The sequence below is a fragment of the Sciurus carolinensis genome, chromosome 3 (assembly GCF_902686445.1).
Source record: "Sciurus carolinensis chromosome 3, mSciCar1.2, whole genome shotgun sequence".
Classification (NCBI taxonomy): Eukaryota; Metazoa; Chordata; class Mammalia; order Rodentia; family Sciuridae; genus Sciurus; species Sciurus carolinensis.
This window is the reverse complement of record NC_062215.1, coordinates 13,890,123-13,903,575: the sequence shown is the minus strand read 5'-3', so window position 1 is coordinate 13,903,575 and position 13,453 is coordinate 13,890,123. Positions and strand designations below refer to the sequence as shown.

The following is a 13,453-nucleotide window of genomic DNA, read 5'->3' as shown; positions in this document are numbered from 1 at the left end:
CTTTTCAGCTGTCTCTATTGAATGTGTAATGGAGTGATGATATTTTACTTCAAATCAAAAGATGAGTTATAAAAAACTTGGTCATACAAACTCTGACTGCTTGTATCAGTAAATTAATTCTTTTATAGAGAGCACTTATTTACATTCTTTTTTGGTCGTTTCTGATATTAGCTGACTGTAATATAAAGGACACAAAAAAGTGTGATTTTAAAGAAATTGGAAACATTAAAAGACACACAGAAATGAAACCTTAAGAGAAATGAAATCTGCTTAGTAACTTACTGAAATTATACTTTCAGGAATCTAGCAAAATCTAATAGCTACTAAGATTAGCATATTCCCCACAATTTTTTTCAATGTTTATGTTTCATCATTCTCAATTTTAGAGTGAAAAGATAAGAAACAAAGACATGAAAAAGGAAAAAGCAAGAACAAATATGTGAAATGTGATACAGGAGATAAAATACTAGAATGGGATTTAGGAAAACCAGGCACTAATTCCTAATACTGCCTTTCTGTAGTCAGAGACAAATCACTATACGTCTGTAAAAGAATTTCTAAGATCTCTTCCCAATATAAAAACTTCACGACTTTATAACTGCCAATACTACATACTTGTGATTTGTCCCCACAGCCTGAAGTGCCCAGAAATTTTTAAATTAGAACTATTTCCGGGTTTCAAACTTTCCTAAGGAATATTAGGGTATACTTTTTCTCATATAAATAGCAGAGAATTCTAGAACATGTTTCTCATGCAAATAAATTACATTAGGAAGATTTCCACATTATGATGAACTTTATAAAATTTTATAGTCGTGTTTCCTTAAGTCTTATGTTTTTATGCATTACCTAATACCAACACAATACAAACATTCCAGAAAGGTGGTGATTATCCACTTCTGTGGGTATCTTGCTCCCAGAATAAACACTATGGCAATAACTTGGAAGTTAGACACAAAAACAATCAGGTTCAACATGTTCTTTTTGTCATGTGAAAGTTAAAACTGAAAGTCATGTTAAAAAATTCCCTTACATTTTAAGTCTTTTTTTTTTTTTTTTTTTTTTTTTTTTTGCGGTACAGGGGATTGAACTCAGGGCCTTGTGCTTGCGAGGCAAGCACTCTACCAGCTGAGTTATCTCCCCAGCCCACATTTTAAGTCCTTAAACATTTTATTTTTTCCTAAGTAAATGTTATTACCTACCTAAGCTGGCTGAGTTAGAAGTTTCCTGTGTTTTACTTCCAGTTACTACCTTTGGCCATTAAACAGACGCTTCCTCGTCTTATCTCTATCATCTCATTTTATTAGAAAATGAGATACTTTTATGAGATAATTCTTTTAAATCTTTATCCCACCCCCAAATACATTCTAACGCACATACCTCCATGTGATACCAAAGGTCGGTCTAGGAGAAGGATACGGCCATATATCCAAGGCAGGTTTGGCATTATAATTAAAATAAGGGACTTCTCGGATTCCTCCTTTTCTTGCCAACTTTTTCAAGTCATCATTAGGCAAAACAAATATGCTCTTCTTGCTGCTCTTGGTAATAAACTTTCTATAGGATGGCAGAGCGGTACCTGAGCGAGTCTTCTTCGGTCTTGAAAACTTCATCAGTTTCACTTTGTCTCTTGTGGAGTACTCTTTGCTCACAGTCATGGATGTTACCAGTGTGCCTCCTGCAGTGGTCAGTGAGTCTGTCACTGTTGTGGTGACCACAGTTTTGCTTTGCTCCTTTACAGAGATGATGTCTACACTGCTGCCCGTGGAGGGTGTGGACAGCTTTGTTACTGTCGTAGTGGTGGTTGTGACAGTGGACTTGGCACAATTTTCTGTGGAAGAGACAACGGTTTGCTTATCACCTTTTGCTACCTTGATTACAGTTTTTGACTCTGTGGCCACTGTGGATGTCATTGTGGTGACTTCTGTGATGACTGTTTTTCTTTTAGATTCTCCATTGACATTTTCATCTTTGTTGGTGGGCAGCCCATTTTCATCAATAAAATCACTACTGAGATTAGATTCCTCTTCAGATGTGATGGGTGATGGAGTAACCTTCTTAACTTCTGAGGCTTCAATTTCCATATCTTCTACCTGATTAAATGAACTACTGCCTGGACAAGATGGTGGAGGCGTGGTGGGCTCTGTACTGTCAGACTCTTTGGTTGATGGTAGTGCCTCAAGACTATCTTGGTAATTACCTTCACCAGCTGAAGAACTCAGTACATGTGACTTTGTATCTGAATTATTTTTTTCATTAAAATCTTCCATAACAACATCACCATTAATGAATGGCTTTACACCTGACTGTTTAACAGTCAATGACTTAATATCATTTTCCGGGACTATTTTATTTATATTATTAACCTTTGGTTCAACATTACCACTTATGATTTTACTTTCGGAGATTTCTTTCAAGCATTCACCTTTCAAATATACTTTAGGTTTATTATCTTTTCCATTTATTTGAAATGCACTTGCTTTCTGGCTTTTCTTTTCAGACTCTCGATTTTCATTATTCCTTTTGTCAGTGATATTTTTTAGACTTACTTGATCAATACATTTATTAACTGGTCTCTCCTCTAACTTGTATTGTTGACTTGGTCTTTTACCATTTGTTTCAGTTACCCTACCCTGCAGCCTGTCATCACAGTTTCCAGTGGACTTAGTAGAAACAAAATCGCACTTCAATGGCTCCAAGCTTTCAATACCTTGTTCTGGAGTCATGAACTGTTCAGAAATACTTTCACTGCTATTCTGAACAATCATATCTTCTTCACTGCTATCTTGAACAGACATAGTATCAGAACTATTTTCCAAAGTGCTATTATATTCAGAGTCACATCCCAGTTTTCCATCAAAGTCTGATGCTTTTGACAGAGATGGGGCACCTCTGTCACTGGTACTCTTAGGTACTGATGGAAGTACAGCACTCTTAGAAGAAGAAACAATGGTGTCATTATCCTCCTGTATGAGTGGTTTTTTGTTCTTATAGATCAAAGTATCGATATCATCTGTACTGGCTGGTTTAGAGTCATCAATGAAAAAATCACTTCCTTTTGTTTTAATCTTACCGAGTTCCTGGCCTTTACTGGCAGGTTCAGAGACACTCTCATCTATGTCATTTTCAACAGAAGTTTGTTTGCAATAGTTCATCCTAGGACTCTGAATGGAGACATCATCTAACACTTGATCTTTTGGATAGAGTTTGTCTGTGTTAAGACTAGGACCACTGATTCCAAGAACTGAGGAATCACTTTGTGAACACCCCTGAATCAAGTCCTCTGATTTATCATTACCTGCACTGGGGCTCTGTTCTTGTCTAAGCAGGTCACTATGACACCCTTCTTTTGCTTTTGTTATTACTGGTGACTCAGAAATACTTTTCAAAGAACTTGGAGATGACTTCCCTGCTCCCTTCATTCCACCCTCCAACTTCATTTTCTCGTGGCGCTGTTTTTCTTCCAGTGTAAACTGCTTAATTCTCCTTTCAAGAAGTCCATCTAGTTTGGAAGTTTTTATTTTCTTTTTGTAACTAGTCCTTAGATGAAAACCCTCACTGACATTGACCACATCTACTTGAGAACTTTCCTGACAATTTATATGGGACTCTGTTTTCACATCATCATCTATTTCCATTGGTTCTTCCTTGAAGGATTTATCAATGTCAGAATCTAAAAGTTCTTTTACATCTGTGAAATAAAGACATTTATATAAGTGTAATTTCTATTCTAAAACAAGACATTTATGAGACTTATTTTTAAAAGTGCCCGTTTTTCTTCTTTTCACATTAGGGCTTAAAAAGCAGTATATATTTCAAAGTTCTTGATACATGATTAAAATATGAACAGGGCTAAACTTGATAAAAGGTTAAAAAACACAAAATCTATATTTCTGAATTCACAAATTTACAAATATATAAATATTCTGATTCTTAGTATTTCTTAGTATCTAAAAATGATGGAATGCTATAATGAAAAATTATTTAGTATGTACTATGCTATTGCACACATTAATGAAAAGATTTTGTATTTTTAAAATATCTTTAGACGCATGCATTGTCTAACTCATATCGTTTTTCAAAAAACCACTTTTTACGAAAGACAATGAAAATTTTTCAAAAGGTTAAACACAGAGTTACCATATGATCCAGCAATTCCAGTCCTAGGTATACCTCTAAGAAGTGAAAACGTGTCTACAAAAAAACTTGTACATGAAAGTTCAGAGTAGCATTATTCATAATAGTTAAAAAGTGGAAATAGCCCAAAGTGCATCAAGCAATGACTGCATAAACAAAATGTGGCCAATCAATGTAATCCTTATTTGGAAATAAAGTACTGAAATATACAATACGAATGAAACTTGAAAACGTTATGCTAAGTTAAAGAAGCCAGTCATAAAGGAAAGCATATTATCTGATTCCACTTACATGCAATATTTCAAACAGTCAAATCCACAAAGATAGAAACAGATTGGTGGGCTGGGGCCATCCAAGAAAGGATTGGGAAGTGACTGCTAATGAGCATGAGACTTCCTTTCCAGATGATGAAATGGTTGAACTACTCTGGAAATATACTAAAACCACTGTATTTACACTTTAATAGGGGGAACTGTAAGATGTATGAATTATGTTTCAATAAAGTTGTTATCTACCACACACACTGTGGTGTGAACCTGACCCTCTGTACTCTCACCACACCCAGGCTGCCTCCCCTCCACTCTGGCCTCTTTACCTAGGTCTTTCTTTTCAGTAATCTTTGAGATCTCCATTTCGCTTTGGTCTGTTCCTTTTGCAGCATCTCCATCTTTCACTTCGGTTTTCTCAGAATCAGGCTCTGCTTTTATTTTTTTTGGACTCCGTGGACTTTTCCTTTTATCTGATTCATCCATATTTTCATCCATACTATTTTTGGCTATAAAGAACCACATTTATGTCAGTTACAATTATTTCCAATATTGGAAATATACTTTAATATATCCAGTTTAGTAGAAATAACCAACTATTTTCCAGTCAGTCATATTTCATTAAAACAAAACAAAAGCTGAAGGTAACATTATACTTTCTTACATTCAAGTTGCTCAGAAAATTTTTACAAGCCAGCAGGAGACCCTTTACAAGTTGTAAGAACACTGACATTTAAAATAGACAACTACAAATGTTTGGATTTTTTTCCTGCATTAAAGATCTTCATGGGCTGGTAATGCAGTTCTGTGACAGAGCCCCTGTCTGGCACACATAGGCCCTGAGTTCCATATCCATCATCACATTTAAAAAAAAAAAAAAAAAAAAAAAAAAAAAGGGTCTTAACATAAAGAGTATCTCAAACCTAATCTTTACTGAAGATTAAAAAAATGGTGTGCAATACAAATGCCCAGTTTTAATGTGACGCCAGAAGTCAGAGATAAATAGCCAGACACATTCAACACTCTGGTCTTCTTGGGTCAAGTCAAGTTTCCCAAATGCATTTTTCTGTTTTTCAACATAAATGCGCCTCCCTCACCCAATCAGTCTAGGTTAGCTATTATTATAGCAACAGTTGTTCTGCCATCATTAATTGCGGTTTCTACTGCCTTCACTATGGTTCCTATTTTGTAGTTAAGCCCAGAGCCAGGGACAGTGTGCACTGCTGCTTTCTTCCCTACTACCACCTGGAAAGAAAGTCTCAAAAAGACCCAAACTTCCTGGGTCAGGGTGTAGCTCATGGTACAGCGCTTGCCTAACATGCACAAGGCTCTGGGCTCAACCCCTGTACAGCAGAAAAAAAAAATCAACTTGGTACCAGATTAGATAAAGTCTGGCATCTGAATATGAGAAACCCTATATTAAGGAAAGTGGATTCAGGGCTGGGGATATGGCTCAGTTGGTAGAGTGCCTGCCTCGCAAGCACAAGGCCCTGGGTTCAATCCCTAGCACCACAAAAAAAAAAAAAAAAAAAAAGGAAAGTGGATTCAAAGTAAATCTGCAAAAGTATAAATAATTTGTACATTGATCATCTGTATTTTACTATACATATCAAAGCAGTTCAGATACAATTAAAGAGCTCAATACATTTTAAGTCCTAAGTAGATAAGTGGAGCAACAAAAAGGTAATAAAAGAACCTTACAATAATCAGCTGGAATTTATTATAAAGGATACAATAATAATAGAACTGAGTATTGACTGTTGCTATTTACCAAATAGAAATATTCATTGAGCAACTACCATTTTCAAGATACTGTCAGACCTGACAAAATAAATACCAGTGATACTTATAAAACATGTATTTTTTCCTGTTCAAAAATAAAACAAGCCACGGGGGTGTGGCTCAGTGGTACAGTGCATGCCAGGCATGTGTAAGGGCCTGGGTTCAATTCTCAGCACCACATATAAATAAATAAATAAAAGGGTCACTGACAACTAAGAAAATATTTTTAAAAAAAAGATAAAACAATACTAACTTTCCTACATTAACAACAGCACAAACCTACCAGTCCAGTTTTCATCAGTATTCACAAAGAAGCCAAATTGATTAACTAGGTAAGTATACACTATTGTGCAATACATATAAGTTTCACAGCACACATCACAACATAAATCAGCACAGTGGTTGTTAAAAATTGCTTAGGTAACAATGGGGAGAGACTACATGGCAAACAGGAAACAGGACTACAGAAGCCAAGAGTCACAGAACATTTTGGTCAAGGACTTCTCACTCCCTGCCGGTGTGAAGGTTGACATGCCATGTAGTCTCTGCAAAGGAAAGTTTATCTCTAGAACTCTGATTTCTAGATGCTAAAGTTTATTAGCCAGTAGTAAATCAAATGAACACCTCATTTACATGCTTGGTACAGGAGACTTATCACTTCTTCTCTAGACTTGCTATGTGCAGTATGTTGAGGTTACCAGATATGTAACTACTCCTGAAGTCAACTAGTAGTGAGTTTAAGATTTTGAAAGCAATATTATAATTAGGTGGCTGTGGCTTTAAAGAAAAAAAAAATTTTTTTAATACTGTATTTCTTTAACTGAAATTCTAGATAGTAAAATCTTGTGAATATAGATCCTTTTTTTCCTTTCTTTCTTTGTGGTGCTTGGGATTGAACAACCCAGGGACTTGTGCTTGTGAGGCAAGCACTCTGCCAACTAATCTATAGTCCCAGCTCACGGTAATTTTTAAAATTTAAGAGTTTATAATTAGTAATGACAACAGTAATTTTGCACATAATATCAAAAATTTCAGAAAAATGGTTTAATCCAAATTATAGCCAATATACTGTCAACTTATAAGAAAATAAGACAGGGAACTGGGGTTGTGGCTCAGCGGTAGAGCGCTTGCCTAGCACTCGTGAGGCACTGGGTTCGACTCTCAGAACCACATAAAAAATAAATAAATAAAGTTATTATGTCCGTGTACAAGTAAAAATATTAAAAAAAATAAGACAAATCAAACATGGTTATTCAGAAAGAAATATAATTATTACTAGTGAAAAACTAAACATTTAAAATATTTCATATTAAGCATAACTATTCAAAGACTCAATTACTTACTTCCTTCTAACGACTTCCTGTAATTCACATTAGTATTGCCAGGCAATTTAGGAACAAACCTATAAACATGAGTTTTACTAATCCAGCTCCAACCACCATATCCTGTTACTCTATACTCCTCTCCTTTTTGTTTCCAAACCTGGTATAAATAAAAACAAGTTAATTAAACAACACAGCATATTATCAAACAAGAGTAAGAATCAGGCAAATTAATTTTCTCAATTGACTGAGTTTTCACTGGGAATCAGAGATTTATGAAAGAGCTTAAATTCTTCCTAAAATGCAAAATTTAACAAAGTTTTAGTTTTATAACAATTTCTACAAATTAGTCTCAAACACTCCCTAGTAAGAGGAATCTATGCTTATAAAATTATCAGACAGATGTACTTCGTCCCAACTGTATCAATTAAAAGGTTATGTGAAAAGTGAAAATTATAAGGTATTCAAAGTTGTAGAATAAATGTCTCAGAAATGGGTAACACTATTTAGAAGGATTACAGTAAAAATTACCTGATGTTTAACTGGAAATGTGTATTTTACCCACGTAGCTTGCTGCATTGTTTCTTCCTCTTCTTGCTTTTTCTCTTTTTTTTTTACTTTCTCCTTTTCTTCTCTTTCAATTGATGTCATTCTATGTAACCTAAAAACACATAGATATAAAAACAGAAATACACTTAACTTTAAAAGGTAAAAATGCAATTCTGAAAATGAGGCATAAAACCAAAGTCTGGTTAGTTGTAATCCCACAAACCCGGTCCCAACTGACAAAAAAAAATAGATTTAGAATTTTGTTAACAAGAAAAATCAAGAGTGGAAAATGGCAGAACTGGGGCCTGGGGCTGTAGCTCAGGGGCAGAGCACTTGCCTAGCACTTGTGAAGCCCTGGGTTAGATACTTAGCACCACATAAAAATAAACAAATACAATAAAGGCACACTGTCCATTTGCAACTACAAAAAAAAAATAAATAAATAAAAATTTTTAAAAAAAGAGAAAATAGCAAAAACAAAAAATGTTATCTTTTCCATATACCTTCCTGAAAGAAATACTTCCGTTTTATTCCTGAAAGATTTCACACATAATACCATTTATGTGTCTCTTCAGAGTCCATCATGCATACTTTGGTTTCTCTTCAGATCTTACAAATCTTTCACCTTTTAGTCTATTATGCATTTATACAAAAGAACTGGTAGTACACACTACGGTTTTTAAACAGTGAATAATTGTACTAGAAGATCTTTCTATATCAGAGTAAAAGATCTTTTCAAAAGAACTAAAAAATATGCCACTGCAGGGAGAAACTATCTTACTGAATTAGTTCACTATGAAAGTATATTTCACAGGGCTGGAGTTGTGGCTCAGTGGTAGAGCACTTGCCTACCATGTGTGAGGCACAGGTTCAATTCTCAGTACTGCATATAAAGAAAAGGTTCATCGACAAACAAAAAAAAAATTTTAAGTGTATTTTCAGTGTTTTTTTCCTTCCCACAAAAAGCTTTTATTTTTACATCAACCAATAATTCTGTTTCTTTCTCACTAGCACTGGAGATTTTGAAGACTTCGCAGGGTCCACTAACAAAGAATTCTGGCTTACTATACATGCACAGAAAAAGGGGCCCTTTTGGATAAGAGGAAGAATCAGGAAAGGAGGTTTACAATGAACTCAATCATAAGACCTAAGTAAAGCACAGTCACCCTCTATTATCAGGCAGGAAAACAGGCACCTATGCACCAGTAATGTGCAGGCCTATGTGGGATTCTACATTAAGGTGGTTAGTCCAGATTTTCATGAGTGGGAATATTTCTCATAAACAGACATGAACCAAAATCTACAAAGAGAGAAAGGAGCTCCTGTCTCTAAGAGCTCCAGGGGTAGAATTGCTTTCATACCAACCAAACCAAAGTAAGTCAATTTCTCACGCATTGTTGTGTGGGACCTTTAGTCAACTTAGTGTAGTGATGCTACAAAGATGGGTGTGGGAGGACACGACAACTGGATTATTTTTACCTTCATCTTGCATCAAACACTCCCCATTTCTCTCCCTTTCTCTCTGCCCTCCTTCCTTTCCCTCTTTTTAAGAAGTCTTTGTGTTCCTACGATCATAGGACCTCAGCACACTGGCTCCCCCAGGTTCAGAGTTCATGACTATTAACTGCACACAACTACAATAGAGAACATACTCCATAAGGCTCCCAGGTTCTCCTAACATGATGGCTGGAGAGGAAAGGTCTCTCATTAGGAACTAACTCACTCAAATACCATCTATTCACCAATACTCTCAGAGGCATAGCATGGCGGATACCCTGAGGAAGGGATGCTAATGCCAGAACCCAATAGTAGTTGCCACAGTTTTTGTTACCTTGGTTTCTTCTGCCTCTAAAAGGCCAGGTCCACCATACTAACTGAGCTATCTCCTGAGATAGGCCTGGAATGGAGCACTGTGTCGAGAATGCTAGCACCATGACACTCTGGGGCTCTTGGTTTCTGTCCCCAAATTCAAAGGATTTATACTTTACTGAGGCTGCTAGGCCATTAAGTGTTATAGATACAACTAATAGTTATATTATTATAGTATTACAGTTAATCTGTGATGTTTTCCCAATAAAAAAACCACTGTCACCAAGATGATCTTATTCGGGAGAGGCAGAAGCACAGGGAGCTTGGTTGGACTTCTATCCTTTTTGTTAGGGAGAAATCTTTGGCACTACTGGCGGCCAGGAGGCCACAGGAAGGAAGACCTATCAGACTGGTAACACGCAGGCTTCAGCAGCCACTCCACTGTGGTGGGCATAGTGGGTGGCAGACTTTCCTTCCACATCTACAGAGTCATCTGAGAGCTGGAATGGACTGAGTATCAACTCCACTCCTGACGGCCTGCAGTGCTCAGGATTCTGTTGTGGTTGTTTTGCTATTATACTAAAACTACTACATACAGCATTTCATGTAGCGTATCTTGGTAAAGTTGGAGAATATCCTTCTAGATTCCTTAGTGATGGGATGGCTGAGACCAAAAGTTCCTGCACTTAACCAATCAAGACAGTGCCAAACTGCTCCTCAGAACTGTGCCCTCCAGCCTCCCATCCATTACAAAGACAACCTGCTGTCCCGTACATCCATATGAGCTGAGTTAGTATCAAACTTCCAAATTGTTAGCCCAACTGAGCAGTAAGAGACACTATCCCATGGATCTTTAATTATGAGAGAAGTAATCATTTTTTATGTCTACTGGCCTTTCATATTTATTTTTCTGCACAATGCCTGTTCAATTCCTTTGTCTTGTCTGTACTGGACTATTAGTCCTTTTCATTTATAAAAGGTCTTTGTCAATTAAGGACATTTTCCATTTGTAGTGCAAATATTTTTCCTCAGTTTTTCATCTGTCTTTTGAATATGATTATAATATTTTTCCACACAATTTTAAATACATGTATCCACTTTTCTCCTGTATGCCATCTGGGGTTTTTATCTGTTTAAAAAGAAAGTATCACAACAAAAATATAAATTAATGCATGCTTTCTTATTGCAATTTTCTTTGTTTTAGGGTTTTTTTTTTTTTTTTTTTTAATCTTCATTAATCTGAATGTTTTTGCTAAGGCAGGATCTACATAACATTTTCCCCAAACATGCCCTCTTTGATTTCTGACATGTAATGCTACCACTTGCTAAATGCCTACATGCATTTATATCTATTTCTAGATTTCCTAATCTACTCCATTTCTCTCCTTCTTCAGCAGGACAAATTATTATCTTAATTATGTTAGCTTCAAAATATGCTGTAACACCTATTCTAAATATCCATTTTCCTTTAAGACTATTCTTGCACATTAATTTTTCTAGATGAACTATTAATATCATTTTGGTCAAGCCACCCATGGCCTCAGGAGAGCAAATCCTATTCACAAGGCAGAGTATCTCTTAAGACTACTGAAGTTTTAAAGATTCCTTTATGCAGGGCCTGAATATTTCATCTTAAAACTTATTCCTAGCTGTTTGACAGCTTTTCTGGTTGTTGCTGGCATCTTTTCACTTAAAAATTTTTAAAATATATAAAATGCAACATAGTTCAAAAAATTGAACTTTATCAATAAGCAATGTATCAAGAAGCTTGTGTCTCCTAACCCTTGGCAATTACTACTCTGACTTTTGTGTTTTAAAAATTCCCTTGTTTGTCCTTACAGTTTTACTACTTATGTCTATATCCCAAATAGTAAAAAGTTTGGCTTTTGAAAACTCAGTAGCATGCATAAAACTGGCTGCATGAGAAAAAGGGTAATATTGTCAATACGAAAAGTTTCCAATAAAATATGACCTTGTTCCTGTGTCACACAGTCTGGCTGTAGCTTTGTAAGAGCCTCTTTTGGTGAATTAGCAGGCGAGGTTATGAGCAAGCCCAAGATGACAGAGGGCCCACCACAATCACAGTACCTGGCAGGCTGCAGTGTAAAACAGGCCCGTTACAGAGAGAGAGTCCAGAGTGGACTGCTCTCAACTTCTGCCTTTGTGCTTTTTGAGGGTTCAGTGGTGTGACATGGGAACATTCCCATTGAGCAGTGGCCTTGATAAATAGGTTACCAATGTCCATTTCAATTACTGCTTCTGTAATTTTACTACTGCTATATGCTGTGCTATTCCTTGCCCCTCTGGGTTCACAACTTCAAAATAGCCCTTGGGGTCTGGGGAATGCAGCTCAGTGGTAGAGATTTGCCTAGTACACAAGAGGCCTTGAGTTCAATCCATAACACCACTGAAAAATCACCACGACCACCACCACCACCAACACCACCATCACCATCATCCCTTTGTCAGTTTTGATGGAAGTCAGGGAAGAACAAAATTAAATGTGTTTATTTAATTTGCTATTTTAACTCAGAAATCCCCTGGTGTTTTCTACATGGTTATTTTTTTGTTTACATGAAAGCTCTTATTCAGTATGCCACAAATCTTATTTAATTTTCATATTGTTTCTGATGGTATTTCAGCCATGGGGGGATTTCTGAAGTACATAATTAGATCAATTATAATAACTGTGCCTATATCTTGGCAATGTTAACATATTATTTCTCTTGGCAAGTTGCACTGGCTGTTATTTTTAGTTAAAGTCAAAATATAGTAGTGAGGGTTGGAGCTGGAGCTGAGGCAGAGCACTTGCCTGGCATGTGTGAGGCACTGGGGAGGATTCTTAGCACCACATAAAAACAAACAAATAAAATAAAGGCATGCTGTCCATCTACATCTTTGAAAAATAAAAATAATAGAGATAGTGGGCATCTTTGTTTCGTTCCACCTAAAGGGGAATACATTAAGGGTTTTAGAAAAAAGGACAATGATTTTGTTTGAAATATATCTTTACCACACACAAAAAAGAACAATTTATTATTAAGCTTTTTTTTTTTAATTGACAATGAACTAACAAAACCAAAACTTTTCTGCCATCTAATGAACTGATCATAAAATTTCTTTCTTTGGTTTCTCAAAATAATCTAATATTAGAGCAAGTTATCCATGCCTAGCAAGAAGTCAATTTGCTATTCTTTGAATTTATTTGGAATATATTTGCTAATATTTTATATAAGATTTCCTATGTGCACATCTGTTATTAATTACTGATGAATGATAAATATTAATAAGAGAAACAGGACCAATATTTTCTATTTGCCTGCTTCTTTTTATCAAGTTTCTTTCTAGTATTTTTGGGAAGTGAGTATTGAGAATTGAGCCTAGGGATGCTTTACCACTGAGACACATTGCCAGTTCCAAGCCCTTTTTATTTTGAGCAGGGTCTTGCTAAGTTGCAATTTGCAATCCTACTGCCTCAGCCTCCTGAGTCACTAGAATCACAGATATGCACCACAGGTACACACACTGTGCTTTGTTTGTCAAGTTTTATATACTAACACAAATTAAGATCTACAAGATTTCCTTCAT

The 13,453-nt window shown here is 35.9% G+C and overlaps 1 protein-coding gene across 1 annotated transcript in view; it reads right to left on the bottom strand.

Moving 5' to 3' along the window:
• Bptf (bromodomain PHD finger transcription factor) overlaps positions 1–13,453 on the bottom strand; it is a 135,573-nt gene that overhangs the window by 42,651 nt on the left and 79,469 nt on the right. Inside the window, 4 exon segments of the mRNA XM_047546629.1 lie at positions 1,381–3,691; positions 4,733–4,912; positions 7,529–7,667; positions 8,039–8,168. Coding sequence (XP_047402585.1) covers positions 1,381–3,691; positions 4,733–4,912; positions 7,529–7,667; positions 8,039–8,168 — 2,760 coding nt within the window.